Source organism: Engystomops pustulosus, chromosome 1 (genome assembly GCF_040894005.1).
Source record: "Engystomops pustulosus chromosome 1, aEngPut4.maternal, whole genome shotgun sequence".
Classification (NCBI taxonomy): Eukaryota; Metazoa; Chordata; class Amphibia; order Anura; family Leptodactylidae; genus Engystomops; species Engystomops pustulosus.
The window spans coordinates 72,708,667-72,728,981 of record NC_092411.1 but is presented as its reverse complement, the minus strand read 5'-3'; the positions used below and the strand labels follow the sequence as shown (position 1 = coordinate 72,728,981).

The window sequence follows — 20,315 nt, the reverse complement described above, 5'->3', positions numbered from 1 at the left end:
ATGTAGCTTTGCTCCAGGATCCTTTTGAGAAAGAAAAATTGTGGGCAGAAGCTCCAATGATAATTTAGCCCTATGTACACCTACTTCCTCTTCCTGCAGGAAGTTTCTGGAAAACTCTGTGCTGGGGTGACAGGCCTGGGTGCCCACAGAGATGGCACTGCCCTATACCCTTGATGATAAACCTTGTTGACTGAGTGCACAAAAGTTCAGCCTGGGTGAAACCCGAGAAGAATTAGAAGATAAATAAGCATTAACTAACAAAACTAACTACCCAATATGTAAACATCTAATATATAGAAATGCATATATATTTAGAATATAGGAAAAAGAAACATTGTAAATGTATTACTTCTCGACTGTATGTATGTTTGGGAAAAATTCTGAATAAAAATTTACATTAAAAAAAAGCCACTTATTTGTCACAAAGTGGCAACATGTTTATTTTAATAAAATTTAAATACAAAAGTAAAAATATTTTAGTTATAGTGACACCTCCCCTGTACAGAGGGACCTTAGTCTGTGAGTCCTCTCCATACAGGATTAACAACCATGGTTCAGTTGTTGCTTCAAAGTTGTAAAAAGTTGTAAAAAATGGAGTAGACATTTACAAATAGCTATATTTTACATGCTTAATAAATGTGCAATACATCATGTTGAGTTACTTATGTCACAACATTCTGGATTGTTACAATCCAAACATCAGACTCAGTTGGAATAGCTAGTAGAAATATATAAAATATATTATGATTGCCTAACCTTTTATTAGTCAGTAGAACAATCTTGTCCTTTTCATAGAATAAGGAAAATGCTCTCAACCTTTTAAATAGTTTTCATTCAGAAACTACTAGAAAATAAAAAACAGGCCATACAGCACATTCATTCCTTTCAAATTTTTGAATTAAATATAGAGTGGCGCATTTATATGCATAATTTAGATAGCACAGTTGGCTTTTTTTTGCAAACACTTTTCAAATATTCCTTTTTTTGAAATGATAAAGCTCCAAAACAAACAAATGGTGCCTTGAAAAGCTAATTTGGTTGTGTGCTTTCTCCACACATTGAATGTACTGGGAACTCACAGGTTGCTAGGTTGCAAAATTTCAATATAATGATGAATATATACTGTAATTTACATATTAAAAAGCAAACCATCAAGTACAAGGTGTGAGGTGAAAATTACCATATAAATATGTAAGGGAAAAAAAGGTTTATTAAATAAAGTAATCTATGCTTTTCTCTCAGCTATAATAGGCCGCCGCATACATCTCACTGTGGATTTTTGCCTACAATTTTCCCCTACCCATTTTAGCTGTGAACAGCGAGCTGCACATTACAAAGTACCATGTTGTGAACCAGCAAGCTGGTTAGCTAATATAACATACAAAGCAACTTTGTTAAAATAGTAGAAATTAGAGCAGCAAAAGATTTGTCAACATGGTAGATCTACAAGAACTGACATTTATCTATTTTATTGTGGCAGATTTTCTGTTATGGAGCTGTAATTTTCCCAGGCAAGTCAAGGGAGACACATATATTACCATTGTTTCATTGTCTAGCACCATGGTCCTACTTGAGGAAGATGCTTCTCCTTCATAGCAAAACAATTCAGTCTCATACATTAAAAACATACTGATAGGCCAATTTTCAAGTGAATAAAGAAAATGCTTTTCACCAATATGTCATGTATGATTCCACCTTTCAAAACAAAAAGTATGATGACTATATTATGCTGCTCAACTTTTTCCCTGTGTTCTGGCATATTTCTTTTAAAAAGCTACTTGTCAGAAATCTTCCTCAGCAGCAGTGAAGTAGGAAGAGATCTACTTGTCTTTTCCCTGAGCTGAGTCAATTACATGCTGGTCATAGTACCCATGATACCTTCACTCCTTTCCCTAGGCTTGGAGTAAAGCATCAATGATAGGTGCGTAGAGACAAAGAGGGAAGTTATGCAGAAAAACAGATTAGGATGGCAGGACTGATAGGGAGCAAAGGAGCCCTTCTAACTAATTATTCTTAGCCCAAGACTTATGCATTAACAAAGCTGCATACACAAGGTTCTCACGCTAGCTACACAAAGCAGCATCAGGTGCCCTTCCCTACCTCAAGTGTGAGCAGGACCCTTTGGCAATTACTCCAGTCCAATTCCTTGTATAAACTAAATACAGTTTCACAGAGATAATAGTACAGGATAGACAACAACTGCAGGAACAGGCTAAACTGAAGAGGATTGCAAAGAAACTGCAAGAAATTAAAGTAATTGGCACAAGCTATTGATTTGTGAAATAAAAACTATTATCAGAGTGACTCTTTAAAACAGCTGATATTTATATTATTATAATCTAATAATAACAATGATAATAATTTAGTAATAAAAACAATCCTGCATGAATATTTAATAAAATATGTATAATCGACTAGGAAAGAATGCTATCACTCACTGGGTAGATCCCAAAAATAAAAAATGGTAAAACAACTTCTAACAATTAAAGTAGAATTTATTTTTATGATGAACTTTCTTTCTATTGTGGGTTTTTTTGTATATAGTGTTTTTTTTGTCATCTTCATGTTTATACATTATCTTTTCTTGCTTTTGCATTCTATTGTCTTGAATTGGTTTACCTGGCAGTTGCAATGTTGCCTTGTGACTAAACTCCCCCCAGTATTACAAACATTAGCGTACTACAATTTTCTGATAGTATTACCATTTTTTTAATGGAACCTTTTATAATAGAGGCTCACTGCTGAATTCCTACAAGAAAAGCATATATACAGCATAAAGGGAATGTGGCAACACACTACAATCCAAGTCTCCATTACAGCTTTCTGGCTTAGCTTTTATTATATGGGATTATCTTGTCTTATCTATGATGTGGGAGTTTAAGAAAGACAAAGTAAAATGCTATAAGTAAATAACAGAAATATTTTCAGGATTATGACTATACAGTAACAATAAAAATATTAACAAATCATCTCCATAAGTTCAAGTTCAACATTAATTTGTATAATGATAATACTAAAAGAATGACATCATCATCAAGTACCGTAATTATAAATAAGTCTATTTCTTATCTCTGTAACTTGCAAAGGTTTTCGGTTAATTTTTCAAGTTTTCCCTTCTGTATATGACATGCACTCATGCATTGGTAAATATAATAGTTTTTTTTAATCATTTGTGAACTGTATGAATGTTTTACATCTCTAAGGCCTCATTTGCTCCAAATCATTGCCCATTAGTCTAATTCTCAGTGCTCTGAGTTCTAAACACTTAACTGCTGTAATCCTATGGGACAAGTTTTGCTTAAGAGAAGGAGAAATCATTTTAACTAATGCAGTTCCCATTAGATTTATACTCTGCAGCAGATACACCCTATTTACATTTCTCAGAACTTACAACGTATGTAAAGGAATCTCATTAAGACTTTAAGACGTTAACAAGATATTCCTTCACAGCGAAAAGTCAAATTACTACCACCTAATTAAATGGGGTATTTGGCAGGGAACCGAATGTCAGTATTATAAAAAAAGTAAGTTGTACAATTATGTTTTTTTCTATTAATACAATATTTTAAAGGAGAGAATAACCACATTAATGAAGTTCTCTTGGTACAAGACTAAGGACATATAGCAGCAACTATTATATATAATGGAGGCGTAGTAAGGTGTATGACAGCGAAGAAACATCTTCACACTTACTTTTTATAACATTTTTTAAATGACCACAATGAAATGTAGAAAATGGTTCAGGCGTCCATTGCTGCCTCTAAAGGCCTAATATTAGAATAACTGTACTCGAAATCATGAAGAGTTCCTTTAAAAATCTAGTTGTATCAAGAATGAGCATTTCTTCTCAAGGTTAAAATTAACCTCTATCTAAATTAAGGTTGATAATTGTCTGATCAGAGGAATCAGAACTACTTTGAAGACCCCAGACCTTTGTTAGAGTGTTCTACTGCATCTCTGGAAATATGTGGAGCAGTAGTCAAGCATACATGCCTCTATTGCTGTTCTTGGCTTCTCTACGGCAAGTCAGTTGAGGGAATAATGGTATGGTACATATTTCTGAAGAGTGGCAATGTGGACTCAATTGTCATCTCCTAACAGTGATTAACCTTTCTAGAGAAGGAAACTAATGTCATGGATGGAACTTGGTAGGACAAGATTAAAATATATGATTTATAAAATACTAAATGCAGCCATTGATCAGCCATAACATTACAACTACTAACAGATGTAGATTTCATTGTTAATGCTGTGATGGCTAGAAGAATAGACTAGCCCCTGCCCGCGCTGCTCGCATCATTCTCTGTCTGGATGCCGTTAGGGAGAGAGCTGCTGTCAGGGATAGCGTTAGGCTGTTCTATTAGCTTACTGTTAGGCAGGAGTGAGTCTACAAGAGCCCAACAGCCCTTGTTAGGGCTAGAATTTCTTTTTTTCTTTGCTTGTGGCTGGCCTTGCTGGCACTAGTACTGCAGCTAGTACCATATTGTGACGAATTTGCAGGGAGACTTGCGAACGTTCTATTTAGCTCTTAGTGACACACATATCCATCTCAAACACCTAAGTGGGACAATTTATTAGGGGTTTGATTGAATTAGGCACAGTCTGACGATTTTTTTATTTTTTTTTCAAAACTTAAAGTCACAGGCACAGCACAAAATCCAGTTGTGTGCTGTCAGTGTAGGTTAGAAACTAGCAATACAAGAACCCAACAGGCCTTCTTAGGGCTACAATAGCGTTGTTACGTCTTTGCCTGTATCGTCTTCTGTCCGCGGTATGCGGCTTAGAAGGCGTTGAGGTTGTTCAGTGTTCCTGTGTGTGAACTGGGACTGAGATTGCTGCATGGTTTATTGTCGCACCACACCCTTTTCCCTGCAGTCTAGCAACAGTTAACCTGCTGTGAATGACAGATCTCTCCTCCAGTCACCTTGAGGGGAGGTTCCCCAGTCACCTATATTACTTCCCAGCACAGGTTCCTCAGCGCTGGTAATATTCGTATTTTCAGCTCCCCAGTCCTTTCAGCGTTTTGTTCTTATATTGACTTCTCTGGCATTCTGACTTTGGCTTTCGTTACTTACCTCGGCTCTCGCTTTCTGATTCTGCTTATATATTGCTCTCTCCGTTGTGACCCGGTTTACCTGACTTCGCTACCTTTGTGTATTGTTTGTTTGTCGTGTTCTTTGTCTGCACTGTGGCCTAGGAAGGGATCGTCTTCGTGGTTGTCCCGTATCAATAGGATACCGGAGGCAAGTAGGCAGGTGACAGCATTGGGGGGCTCAGACTTAGGGCTCACTGTCTGGTTTGTTGTCCCTGTATCCCCGAGCCATCATTACATTATTACCAGCCCTTTAAAAATCCTTAGTTTGCTACGTCTTCCGGATCCGCCAGGATGAGCTCCATCCCGGATCTTGTGCATCGCATGGAAGGCCTAGCAGGCATTGTGGCTGATCTGGCTAACCAGGTCCATGTTCTAACTCAGTTTAGAGCAGAGACCCCTGCCACGTCTCCTGCTGCTCCGCAACCTCCACTCCCCAGTATTAACAAGGTAAAAATGTTACTCCCGGATCGATTCTCAGGTGATAGAGAGAAATTTGAGACTTTCAGGGAATCCTGTTTGCTTTATTTTCGGGTTAACCCGTTATACTCCCAAACTCAAATGGTGGGGGTGGTTATTTCCTTACTCCAGGGGGATCCCCAGGCATGGGCCCTGAAACTACCTCCAGCCGCAGAGGAGTGGTCCTCTTTGGAACGCTTTTTTCAATCCTTGGGGGCCATATACTCAGAACCCGATCATGTTGGGCTTGCGGAGTCCAGTTTGCTGTCTCTTTCGCAGGGTACCCGCTCTGTGGAGGAATACTGCATGGAATTCCGCAAACACTGCGTAACCTTGAACTGGTGTGAACCGTCCTTGAAAGCCCTTTTCAGAAAAGGCCTGTCAGAACCTGTAAAGGATGCCTGGATTGGTCATCCTGATCCAAACTCACTGGAGCAAACCATGGCCTTAGCAGTCCGCATTGATCGTCGCCTACGGGACAGACGAAAAGATAGAGTAGATGCGAGTCACTCCTCCGGGTCACCTTTACTCTCTCCTAAAAACTCTGTCTCTCCTATATCTGAACAAGAACCTATGCAGTTGGGCACGGCGAGAGCCAAAACCCGGAAAGAGCATCGCCAGAAGAATCGTCTTTGCTTTTACTGCGGTGAATCTGGACACTTCCTGAGAGGCTGCCCTACCAGACCCAGGCCACAGGCGGAAAACTTCAGCGCCTGAGTGATAATCGGGAGTGTCACTCAGGCGCACAGGTATCTTCCGACTCTGTATCTAAAATTTTGTTGCCAGTGTCTCTGTTTGCTAATGATAAGTCTATATCTGGACAAGCTATGGTTGATTCTGGGTCCGTTGCTAATTTTATTGACTCTGCTTTTGTTTCAGCCCTAGGGCTGGAGTTGGTTAACCAGAATCCTCCTGTCCTGGTTGTGGGGGCAGATTCTACCCCTTTAAGGGGGGGTAGAGTTTGTTTCAGAACTCCACAGATAACCATGCAGGTTGGTGCTATCCACACCGAACGGGTAGTGTTTTTTGTTTTAAAAAACTTGTCCGCTGATGTCATTTTGGGGTTTCCATGGTTATCTGTACACAATCCTGTATTTAATTGGACCACTGGAGAACTGGTTAAATGGGATCCGCTGTGTTCCTCCCATTGTAATACGCTGTTCCTCTCTAAATGTCAGTCAGAGGAAGAAACTCTGCCTGAATTTATCTCTGATTTCTCTGATGTTTTTGATAAAAAGACTGCCGAGTCCCTGCCTCCTCATAGGCCTTATGACTGTGGGATCGATCTCATTCCCGGGTCTAAATATCCCAAGGGAAGGATTTTTAATTTGTCTTCCCCAGAAAGAGAGGCTATGCGAGAGTATATACAAGAGAGCCTTCAAAAGGGTCATATACGATCCTCCAATTCCCCTATGGGGGCTGGTTTTTTCTTTGTTGGGAAAAAAGATGGTGGACTTAGACCCTGTATTGATTACCGTGAACTGAATAACATCACTGTCAAAAACCAATACCCTCTTCCTCTTATCCCTGATTTGCTTAACCAGGTGGTGGGTGCCCGCTGGTTCTCCAAAATTGACCTCCGTGGGGCCTACAACCTGATTCGCATCAAAAAGGGGGACGAGTGGAAAACTGCTTTTAATACCCCCGAAGGACACTTTGAATATTGTGTGATGCCCTTCGGGTTGTGTAATGCACCAGCAGTATTTCAAGAATTTGTGAATGATATTTTTCGTGATATCCTGGGTCAATATGTGGTAGTCTATCTGGATGATATTCTGATTTTTTCCCCTGACTGGTCAACCCATATCCGACAGGTCAGGGATGTTCTCTCTAGATTACGTAAGAATTCCTTATGTGCTAAGTTGTCTAAGTGTCTGTTTGGGGTCCAAAAGATTACTTTTTTGGGTTATATCATCACCCCTAAATCTTTTTGTATGGATCCACTCAAGGTCACGGCTATCGAGAAATGGGAACGTCCCAACACTCTTAAAGCCCTTCAGCGGTTTTTAGGGTTTGCCAACTATTACCGCAAATTTATTAAGAATTTTTCTGTTGTGGCTAAGCCGTTGACGGATCTCACTAAAAAGGGTGCTGATCTGACCAATTGGACTCCAGAGGCGGAGCAAGCATTTGCACAGCTTAAAAGATGTTTTGTAACCGCGCCAGTTTTGACTCAACCTGATTTGAATCACCCTTTTGTAGTTGAAGTTGATGCATCCGAAGTAGGGGTGGGAGCAGTGTTATCTCAGGGATCAAAGGCTCTCACTAACCTAAAACCTGTAGCGTTCTTCTCCAGGAAGTTCTCCTCTGCCGAACATAATTATGATGTGGGTAACAGAGAGCTTTTGGCCATAAAATGGGCATTCGAGGAATGGAGACACTTCCTAGAAGGAGCTAAACATCCCATAACTGTGATTACTGACCATAAAAACCTGTTATACTTAGATAATGCTAAACGACTGTCCCCCAGACAAGCTCGCTGGGCACTCTTCTTTACTCGTTTTAATTTTGTTGTTACTTACCGTCCAGGCACTAAGAATATCAAAGCTGATGCTCTATCACGTAGCTTTGGTAACGACAATACCCCAGAGGTTGTCCCAGATAAGATTCTATCGCCTGGTATTGTGTTATCTGCTATTGACCATGACCTCGCCACCGCTATCTCGAACTCTCAAGATCTTGCGCCTAGTAATCTTCCTATGGGTAAATTGTTTGTGCCACATAATCTTCGGCTCCGGGTCTTGGAGGAGATCCATTGCTCTGTGCTCGCCGGACATCCTGGTATTGCAGGCACTAAGTATCTCTTAGAAAGGTTGTACTGGTGGCCCTCGTGGTCACGTGACGTTCAGGAGTTCGTAGCAGCATGTGATATATGTGCCAGGTCTAAGGTGCCCAGAAGAGTACCAGAGGGACTTCTCCAACCTCTCCCTCTGCCTAAAAAACCCTGGACTCATATCTCCATGGACTTCATAACTGACTTACCTGTCTCTCAAGGGAAAACTGTCATTTGGGTGGTTTGTGACCGATTCTCGAAAATGTGTCATTTAGTACCCCTCAGGAAATTACCCAGTGCTAAATTATTGGCCTCATTGTTCATAAACAATATTTTGCGTCTTCATGGTATACCAGAAAATATTGTCTCTGATCGGGGGGTACAGTTTGTCTCTAAATTCTGGAGAGAATTTTGTGGTCAATTGGGAATCTCTCTTTCGTTTTCTTCCGCTTTCCATCCTGAGACTAATGGGCAGACAGAGAGACTTAACCAATCGCTTGAACAGTTCTTAAGATGCTTTATTTCCGATAACCAGGAGAAATGGAGATCCTTCCTCCCGCTCGCCGAATTTGCCTTAAATAACAGGGTTAGTACCTCATCTAAAATGTCGCCGTTCTTTTGTAATTACGGGTTCAACCCAAAGTTTTCGTCCTGCCAAGACATTGAGTCTGTTAACCCTTCCGCTGAAGCAACGTTCCAAAGGCTGAGCTCAGTCTGGGCACGGGTTCTGTCGAACCTGGTGAAAGCCCAAGATACCCAACGGCGTCAGGCTAATAAAAAACGATCTCCTGGTCCTGAATATAATGTGGGGGAACGAGTGTGGCTATCTACTAGAAATTTGCGTCTCAGAGTGCCATCTGGGAAATTTGCTCCTCGATTCATTGGGCCATACACGATTAATGAAATTATTAATCCCGTCTCTTTTAGGTTACAATTACCTAGCTCTCTTCGCATTCATAATGTTTTTCACAAATCTCTTCTGAAAAAATATATCCCTCCCGTGTTACCCGTGACTAAACCACCAGCTCCTGTGGTGGTCCAAGGTGAACTAGAGTTTGAGGTAGAAAAGATTTTGGATTCCCGCAGGGTACAAAACTCTGTCCAATATCTGGTCCATTGGAAGGGTTATGGCCCGGAACATCGTACCTGGGTCTCTGGTAAAGATCTCCATGCTCCACGTCTCCTCAACATATACCACCGCCAAAATCCTTCTAAACCAGGTGGGAATAATGAGGGTCCAGTGGCCCCTCATAAAAGGGGGGGTACTGTTACGTCTTTGCCTGTATCGTCTTCTGTCCGCGGTATGCGGCTTAGAAGGCGTTGAGGTTGTTCAGTGTTCCTGTGTGTGAACTGGGACTGAGATTGCTGCATGGTTTATTGTCGCACCACACCCTTTTCCCTGCAGTCTAGCAACAGTTAACCTGCTGTGAATGACAGATCTCTCCTCCAGTCACCTTGAGGGGAGGTTCCCCAGTCACCTATATTACTTCCCAGCACAGGTTCCTCAGCGCTGGTAATATTCGTATTTTCAGCTCCCCAGTCCTTTCAGCGTTTTGTTCTTATATTGACTTCTCTGGCATTCTGACTTTGGCTTTCGTTACTTACCTCGGCTCTCGCTTTCTGATTCTGCTTATATATTGCTCTCTCCGTTGTGACCCGGTTTACCTGACTTCGCTACCTTTGTGTATTGTTTGTTTGTCGTGTTCTTTGTCTGCACTGTGGCCTAGGAAGGGATCGTCTTCGTGGTTGTCCCGTATCAATAGGATACCGGAGGCAAGTAGGCAGGTGACAGCATTGGGGGGCTCAGACTTAGGGCTCACTGTCTGGTTTGTTGTCCCTGTATCCCCGAGCCATCATTACAAGCGTTATGTATTTTATTTTATCCATCTCAAACACCTAAGTGGGACAATTTATCAGGGGTTTTATTGAAATAGGCACAGTCTGCCAATTTATTTTTTTTTTCAAAACTGAAAGTCATCACAGGCACAGCACAAAATCCTGTTGAGTGCTGTCAGTGTAGGTTAGAAACTTGCCATAGCAATCATCATCATGTGGTTGTTGTGTGATTTCTTCTGATTGTTTTGTTAAAAAAACAAAAAAAAACACAAAAAACACAAAAAAAACACACAAAAAACCACAAAAAAATTTACAGTTTACACTTTAATTTTTAAAATGTTGAACCCAAGGGCTAGGGGTAGGGGTAGAGGATGTGGGCGTGGGTGTGGGCGTCCAACTACTGCAGGGGTCAGAGGCCGTGGTCCTGGGCGGGGTGAGACACCACCTGCTGATGAGGGAGCTGGGGAACGCCGCAGAGCTACACTCCCTAGGTTCATGTCTCAAGTTACTGGGACTCGTGGTAGAGCACTGTTGAGGCCAGAACATTGCGAACAGGTGATGTCGTGGATTGCAGACAATGCTTCTAGCCATTTGTCTACCAGTCAGTCTTCCATGCAGTCCACCCATGTCACCGAAATCAGCACTCCTCCAACTCAACCTCCTTCTCCCCAGTCTGCCCCTCCCAGGAAAATTTGGCATTTGAACCGGCATACTCTGAGGAACTGTTTCCTGGATCCTTCCCAGAGTCACAAACCACTTGTCCAGTTGCTGCTGAGCTCTTTCCCAATGCCCAGGTTTTCCACCGGTCGCAGTCTGTGGGTGATGATAACATTGTTGACATAGTGGAAGAAGTGTGTAAAGAGGTGTCGGACGATGAGGAGACACGGTTGTCAGACAGTGGTGAAGTTGTTGTCAGGGCAGGAAGTCCGAGGGGGGAGCAGACTGAGGGATCGGAGGATGATGAGGTGACAGACCCAAGCTGGGTTGATAGGCCGGGTGAACGCAATATGGATGCCCCAAACTGTCTCTCTTAATCATGGAACCATTTCCGAAAAAAACATTTTAAAATAGAACCGCTATGCTATTCCATTATTCCTAGATGAAATATTCAAACGACCCCGTCTGCTTTGAAAATTATAATTTTTTCAAAGTAAACACTTCTGGCCCCCAAGCCCATTTTGGGTGGGGAGGAGCCGAGTGACAGGAGCTTGGACAGGCGAAAGCTCGCCTGGCAGTGGACCGCCAGCTCCATCCCAAGATTAGGCAGCCTCAGAGGCATCCATGCATACGGCCCCTGCTGTTTCCTGTCCATTTCCCCTCCATGATCCTCCACAGCGTCCACCAATGTCTCCATGCGCAACTTTCAACTGACTATACCCCAGACGCTGGAGCACGAGAGGAAATACAGCACATCATCCCCTTATCAAACGAGCTGTGTCAGGCAGAATTTTCAGGTGTTTCACCAGATACATAATGGAACTCGCCGCATCTGTTGCCGCCATGCTGGAGACCTGAAGTTTCAATCATAGCAGGGCAATATGGATGCCCCATACTGTCACTCTTAATCATGGAAGTCGTCTCCATGGCTGCCTCCACATGTCGTCCCCTTATCAAACGAGCGGTGTCAGGCTCATTTTTCGGTTGTTTCACCAAATTCGTTATGGAACTTAGTCACTATGTCGCCACCATGCTGTGTTATCAACTAAATATACCATCAACCTTTTGTCCACATAGGAAATCATTTCAGCGCTACTTGCTCACCTCCTTTGGTTCCTCTCTGCCACCTTAACCAGGCAAAATACTGATACATACAGTGCTACACGTTATCCTCGTCAAAAGGAATTTTTTAAATTGGTTTGAAGCCTGAGTCCATTTGGGGTATGTCGCCATGCCACAATCTAGCCTGCCGCTGCCTCTGCATGCCGTCCCCTATAGTGTCAGGGTCAATTATTGGATGTTTTAGATGCTATCTAGCCTCATTCGGTCACTCTGTCATGGTCATGCTGTTGCCCATAATTTTGGCATAATGGTGCAATTAAGCAGCCTCAGAGGCATCCATGCATGCTGCCCCTGCTGTTTCCTGTCCATTTCCATGGTGTTTCCATCATTTTCTGAGGTTTCCAGGTGTTTGGCCAAGCTTCCCTGTGCAGATCCTTGGTCCCCTTGAAAAATGCTCGAGTCTCCCATTGACTTCAATGGGGTTCGTTATTCAAGACGAGCACTCGAGCATCGGGAAAAGTTTGTCTCGAATAACGAGCACCCGAGCATTTTAGTGCTCGCTCATCTCTAGTCAGAGTACCTTCAAAATAGTAAGTTTGTGGAATGACCAAAGTGTGCATAAGTTACCTAAAGCAGTCCAAGGAATGATAAACATATAAGCACTGACAGATTAAAGCATATTGGAATTGAAGGCTAGCCTTTATGAGTGTGGATGAGTGGACTCGGGGAACCGAACTTTAGCAAGAAGTTCTGGTTCCAGTCTAGTGTTGACACAATAGTGGCAATGCCTAAACCCAGACACAAACCGAACTTGAACCTGAAAGGGTCTGCTTTTCTGCTCAGTTTTTGCTTGTGAGGCAGTGTTGTGCTCCGGACAATGTCCATGGAGATATCTTGGATGCTGACATTCCGGTGACTATTTTGACCATCTACCTAAATTCCCAAATTCCCTGTAGGCATTTGTCTTTTTAGAATACATGCACTTGTGTTAAACTCTGTGCTTAAACTCCAAAGTCTGTTATTTGTGACCTGTTTGGCATCAGAGTGTGAAGTCTCTCCATGTGGGTCGACATGTGCATGAACCCGTAAAATGTATATTTCCCTGCGCTATCCACTGTATCAACAGAGAGAATATAATAAAAACTATATTCATGTACATGTAGCATTAAAAGCATTCACCAAATGGTTTTTAGCTCAAAGTGTTCACTTGGTCTACAAAAAAAAACTACGAAAATTCATAGATCCATCATGACACAACAAGCAACCTAATGGACTTAAAGAACCTGTAGCTAATGGACAACTTTAGAGATGTAACAATATATAGTGCATGTCTTCATGGATTACAGTTCACTGCAAGAAGGTAAACCACAACATGTTATACAAGTGGGTTTAAAGTTATATATGTATATACAGGGGCTTAACTACAGTGGTAGCAGCTATAGGAGCCGCTATGGGACCCACCTTGTGAGGGGGCCCCAGCATTTGTGATATTGGGTGTGTATATAATGTATGTCTGTGTTCTGTACATATGTGTTTATATGCACCCCAGTAGCCTATGCAGTTAATTAACATAATACTAAAATAAAGTTTTTAACAAGTTAGGTTAGTTATTAGGTTTACTAAATAACGGATTAGGGCAGGGACAGGCAGGAAGAATCTTGCAATAGATCTACTTCTGATGGGATATTCCTCATGGTAGGTTTTCTTTAAGGGGGGCCTAATTCAGAAATCTGCTATAGGGCCCAGCCTAGTTACGCCCATGTATATATTTTGACTGAAATAGTTGCCCATTTTCTGCGAGGCCTGTGTCTGTTAATGTAGTACTATATTATTTAAGGATGTTGAATAGAAAACAAACTGTACAAAACAAAACAATTATGATGAGTATTTGTTCCTCTTTAAGTGCAAACATGTTATATCTATTTTGTACATAAAATAAAATATGACATAATGCCATAATGCTAATCCCAATTTTTCACTGTATAATAGGCATATCAAGCAAGACATTGCGGCAATGTGCTCAGATAACACAGCAGACACAATAGGCACCACTGTAATTACTTCATAATGGATAGTTTTATACTTTCATGCATTTTATATGGCAATATAGGGCTGTGACAATAATTCTTCAATTGTCTCATCACAACTTCTTTTTTAATGAAAATGGAACAAAGCAAACCCTCAGGTAAAGGGGTTGCTCTAGTTTAATGGCAATGTCCTTGTAAAATCAATATAATATTGTTCCACGTGATACCATTAGTCATTAGAGGGAATATATCAGCATTCTTTTATACTTGTTAAAACCAGATACCATTTTTTTCTAATCTCCTGATCATACATTTTTTCCTTCTATTTTCTGTTCATTACTATGGCGCTGATAACCTGAACTTCTCTTAAAGGGGTCGTCAGAGAGCGTAAAAAACCCATTGGGGTTGGTTGAAAAAATAAACATTTATTTACCACCGTGTTCCCTCCTGGCATCCTGCACTGCCATTTCTCTGGTCCGTGCTCCATGTAAACAAAAAGTGGCATGGAAGCTGTGCTGCGTTTAGCTTCCCGCCGGTCAAAGTGGCTGGCTACGTTCATCTGTCCCGCATTATACAACGCTGGGAATAGGGATGGCTGGGCGTGGCCGACAGTGCAGCTTCCATTTTCCTGTTTGTTTGCATGGGGCACTGACCGGAGAGATGGCAGCGTGGGATGCTGGGAGGGACCATGGAGGTGAGTAAATGTTTATTTTTCTAACCAGCCCCCTCCTGGACAAGAATGGATTTTTTATGCTCTCGGACATCCCTTGTAGCTTCATTTGGTGAAATGCTTGAAAGTAGCTTTAAGGCCTTGAAGCTAACTCGTGGAGGGCTATGAGAGAGTTGTAGACGAGGGGAGAGGATTAGATAAGTGGTGACATCAGATTTTGTTATTAGAGGATGTTGGTTTGACCAATCCATCTCTTTTTGTGACAAATTTCTTTAAAATGGGTGGCATACCAAAATATTGCACATAATAAGTAAAAAATATAACAAAATAACTCAGTGTACCTCAATGTGAACTGATCCAATGTTGAGTTGTTTGCCACTGTGACGTAAACATGTAAAACATCTCCTTGCCTAGCAGGCCTTGATGGCAACCAGACAGCAACATTACTGTCCAGCCTGAGTTCAGTTAGCTGAGAATTTTCTGGATTACGATATAAAGTTATACTTGTGATCCGCTGTAACTGTGAAACTGAGTCTTCTCCTTGGTCTCTGCCAGGACGGATCGCATTTCCTTTTCTAGCTTCTTCTGCTGTACACTCACTTTTTTCTTCCTCGGAATGAATGCTGTAGTAAAGTTCTACAGGAATGCCCTCAGACTGCTCTTGGTTTCTCTTGCGACCTGTTACTACTGGAGGTGAAGTAAACCAAGTGGGTTGGAATTCTAGTTCTGCCACACATAGGCCCAATATTCCTTGTAATCTGCAGCTTCCTTTAGCTTCTCTGGTTTCTCGAAAGGCAAACAGTCTCAGGCAAGGAAGTCTTTCTGTGGCACTGTAATCATCCCAGTCCCTGCCTGTGATGTAGAATAAAACTTGCACTTTGGGATTGTTGGGATATACCTTTTCATTTAGGACATATGTTTTAAGTTTCCAGTTGAAAGTAAATTTATTGGATGCGAAAAGAGAAGGCGACACAAGAAGATCTTCTGGAATCTCTCTTTCTGCTGAAAAAGGTCCATAACTGGCATTCAAGACAGGAGTTCTACGAGATTTGTGAACAAAGAAGGATTCAACTCGGGATTGCAAGCTGGAATTTCGCATAAAATCTTGATTGTTATCCTTCAAGAGAAAGGCAGTTTCTGCAGATGAAATGCGATAATTTACAGGTAGATATGTTGATGGTGCTGAAAACCTTTGGAAGTTTTCTGGGACCCCTCTAGATTGTGCCACTGGCAAAAAAATAAAATCAGAACAAGTATGTTAATAACTTAAAAAAGGGATGTTGCAGTACAAAGCAATACAAATTTGTATCAATAATTCTCTAGCAATAAATTACTTTCTACATCTGCAGGGTAATATTTGTTTTACAGGTCAAAATGAAATGTTTACTGCCTTTTAGAATATATGATCAAATTCCCACAATTTTGTTGACACTACTGAGTAGAATACTCACAATACAAATGAAAGCTTCTGGTTTTCCCCTATGACTAAAATTGTATTTCTCTACTTGATGGCAAAAATCTTGATTTTAAATAATTAAAAAAAAAATTCTGTCCCACCTCCTGGGTGATTCCTATTATTTTACCAGTCATTCAGTAAGAGCTAGCACCCTAAAAGAAGCTCTGCCTTGATTACACTCCAGGCACCCACAACAACCTTAGCAGATAAAGCCCATGTGCTATAAACATCAACTTGGCTCCCCCCCAACATTCCTTAACTTTCAGCCAAAGATGGTTGTTGGCTAGGCTTAAGCTGTTCTGTTATAAGACTATAAATGAAACAGTTCTAACTAGAATTGGGCCTTTAAAGGCCACCATAGTACTGATGTAGCCCTCAGCATAACTGAGTGTGACCAGTGTTCAGTTCAGCCGGAGCATGGAAAACCATTGTTGTTGTGCTGCTGCTATTCCTGCTTCTGCAATGATGTTCTGTTTCTCTATTTTGTATGTCTCAATAGGTTCTTACAGGATCAGAAACATGGGAGAATTGTAAGGACCCAGGAAGTGTCAGAATGGGGTTAGTGGTGAAGAGTTTAGGATTAATTATTTTGTACTGTTCTACGCATGACGTCTTTGTTCCTGTGCTTGCAACATTTGAATACATTTTCTAAAGAAGTTTCCAGGATCGTGTATTCTTCTTGCCCTACTACTGCCAGTATTAGTGATGCTATTCTCTAGATCTCTGGCTGTCACTTCCCATCTATGTAAAATATTATGGTTTCTTGTCCTCCTCTTAAAAGTATGATGTCATAAACCATTACTAAAATATCTTGAGACCCTATGCTTCTAACTACCAATAGATCTCTAAGCTCTTGGAATGCCTCGTAATGTTCTTCTATTCTGTTATCTGACTGCTGAATTTCTTTTGACTCCTGAAAATCTGATTTCCATACTATACACTCCAGGCAACTTCCCTGACAATTGGTTCCTTTACAACAAAATCTAATAAAATGAGTTCCTATTGATGCTCCTGCATCTCTGCACACACATCATAGCCCCCGACTACTTCTCAATATTTTGCACACTATTGGCATAAAAGACACAGTTTTTTCTTCTATCAGACCCACACATTTAGGATTTAATAATGTTTCCTGTTCCACTTGCTATTACGGTTCATTAGAATTTATTTCTAATTCTTTTTCTTTCTCAGTCTTTTCAGCAGATTTGGCTTTCAATAATATCTCTAAGTTGATGATACTCATATATGTAATTCTTACCATTGTGTCTCTCCTGCACTATATCAAAACACTTTAATTGCCTGTCTGCAGTTTTGGACTACTGACACAAGCATTTCTAAAACTGAACTTCGTGGGGCACATTTACTAAGGGTCCGCATGGCACATTTTCATCGGGTTTCCAGACTATTTGCACCGTATTAAAGTGGGGTTTTTGGCGCAAGTGATCAAATTTTTGGCATGTAACTAAGGATTGTCGCTCCCTGATGGTGTCACAGGGTTTTCAAGATGAATTCGAAACTCTTGCTGAAGAAAATTGCACGTTTAAGTTCGATCATAATTATCCCATACTTTGCACACATGGACCATCAGCCTCAAATACATCTCCAGAATCCCTTGCTTAGTTGGTGTAAAACATGTACAGTTCTTATCGTTGCCTTCAATTAATTCTCCAATACTTTACTGTTACTAATGGGTCATTCCTCACTAAACTGTTACTATATCCCTCCAATCTTTCCTGTATGCAGGTTTATCAATCTGCCATCTCACTGCACCCCTATCTTGTATATCATTGCACTGATTCACTTCATAATTCTATCAAAACTTTTTTGGTTTTAACCACAAAGTGATTTGTCTTAGCACAGATAAATTTACAAAATGTGCTGTTCCATATACTAAAAAAACATCTACAAACATTTTCTTTTTTCATTCAAAAGTTTATTGAAGTAAAAAACATTGGGGGTTACTTTCTACGCTACTAAAGTGGTATAGAAGCTGTGAAATAATGGCAAATGTCAGTGGGGGAGTGAACCATTGTGGGACTTTCTTGTCCCTGTGCCAACGCCCTCGCTGCAGCTCATGTTTGAGAAGTCGCTGGATACATCAAGAGACCAAAGCCCAGGTGTATGATAAATACCCACCATTGTGTTAATATAAATGTCTACATCAAGAAAGTTGCAAACAGATGATAAGTACAAGGTTGAGATGTAAAAGTAGGCAAATGCTTATTACACAATAGAACTATAATCATGAGTATAAATACCAATGAACAACATAGTTAACCCATACAGTGTTGTTGATAAGCATAATACAGTGGGCCATCACAGGCAAGGATTGTATACTGCTGAAGACAGAGATTGGCAGTAATGGGGGGATTGGAGGGGTGAGAGAGGTAAGGAAAGGGTGTCGGGGTGTGCACATGTAAGGCAATCCAGATAGACATCTGGGAGTTTAGCTACTTAGGAGTAGGATGCAAAACTGTCCGAAAGCTGGAAAGTGAATCAGGGGTCTCAGGTCGTATAGTATCTCATGGGTTGCTTATCATAGGATAGCATCATCTCTTCCATTATCTGAAGGTGTAGGAGTTCCTGGACCCACTCAGTCATCAAGGGTGCTCTGGGGGTGACAGTGTGGCAGCTTTGAGCATGAAGTCAATGAGAGAGCACTTTGCTTTTAAAAATACAACTTTTAACACACATCAATCAGACAGCCTAATCTAGGTGAATGTGATCCGAAATGGCCATCGATCTGCAGAAGATAAGTCACTCCCCCCACTCCTATTGTTATAAAGGTTAACATTAATTTTGTCTGTTCATGAATCGTATACAATTGTATGGTGCTGTGAAATATGTTGGCGCTATGCAATTAAATAAATATCATTATTATAATGTGGCTATTTTTAATGTGAGAGAATGAACAACCCATTTGAAAAGTAAAAAAAAAACATTTGAAAACTTAAAAAATGTAAGAAATTAGAAAGCTTCATTAACAATTAATATTGCACTCACACCAAGTGCTGCCCACCAGAAAATAAATATAGAAAGCTGACACCTATATTTCTCTGTGATATATTTTATAGACTGTACTACTCGGCTGCTTCCTTTTTAAACCAAAGGTGTAATGTCTCCTGGATTATAAATCTCTACCGTCATATTTCATAACTTGCTCGGTGCTGGCGGTTTATTTATAGACATTGGTGGGATGATGTTCTGTTTGGCAGCCACATTCATTAGCAATGTATCAGGCAGCATTTACTAGATCAGCCTCTTCTCCTCCCACCAGCTTTCTACTTTTCCATCGCTCTCTATTATCTCTGCTTTCGGTGATTCCCTCCAGAGTAATTAATTACTATGAACTACAGGGCACTTTCCTGGGACTGAATGGTGGCTGATCAGCCTGTCCCCCATGCTGTTCCGCTAAGCAGACAAGCTGCTCAGGTTTTTCTGCATGCTCAGAGCCCTAATTGATTTCTTGTGTCTGGTTGGTCGTGCCCTAGAGACATTTTTAAAAGTGTAACAAATAAATATCTCTTGACCTTGAAAACAATGAAAATGAATCCTATATTTCCATAAAAAGTACAGTATAACAATATATGTCCATGCGTCTAAGGAAAATACTCATGACATACAGTGATCACACACTGTAAGGACAAATATCCACCAATTAGTGCCTTTCCGCAAACCGACGTAATAGTCCGGCAAGGGGTGTACATAGAGGGCTCATGGACTGAGAACTCTTCATACAGACTAGGTGTTTGCAGCATAGAGTGGTAATCCTATACCATTGATTCTTTACGGCAAAACTGACAGCAGCATGTAACAGTCGGAGGTGCATTGGTTCTACCATCTTGGCTGTGATTGTTGCTGCCCATGACATCATAAATCATGAAAGCCTGGTGTTTTTATTAGACCCCAGCACTTGCTATTTACTGCAGAATATGTTAGCATCAATCACCCTTAAATGTACTCTTGAGGATCTAAAAAATAGTAAAAAAAAAAGTTAAAAGAAATTTAAAAATCTAGATGTTTAGATGTTCAAATCATCCCCATTTCACTAGGACTGCTAAAAAAATAAACAATAAAAATTATAAACATGTTAGGTATCACTGTGTTCCAAAGGTCCAGATCAGTGGCAAAACCAGGGTGTACTACTCCAACTTCATACTACACGCTGTGTACCTACAACACTTGTGCAGTGAAGCCAAGGTGTACTACTCCAGCCTCACTACCAGCATCAAGAGCCCCAGACAGAGGTAGGTATAAACATTTTTCTGTGTGGTCACGAACAG

The 20,315-nt window shown here is 41.0% G+C and overlaps 1 protein-coding gene across 1 annotated transcript in view; it reads right to left on the bottom strand.

Annotated features, from left to right (window-relative positions):
- Positions 1–20,315, bottom strand: part of TMEM132C (transmembrane protein 132C) — a 382,503-nt gene that overhangs the window by 247,832 nt on the left and 114,356 nt on the right. The window contains exon 2 of the mRNA XM_072144366.1: positions 14,918–15,803. Within this exon, the coding sequence (XP_072000467.1) occupies positions 14,918–15,803 (886 nt within the window). The remainder of the gene's footprint in view (positions 1–14,917; positions 15,804–20,315) is intronic.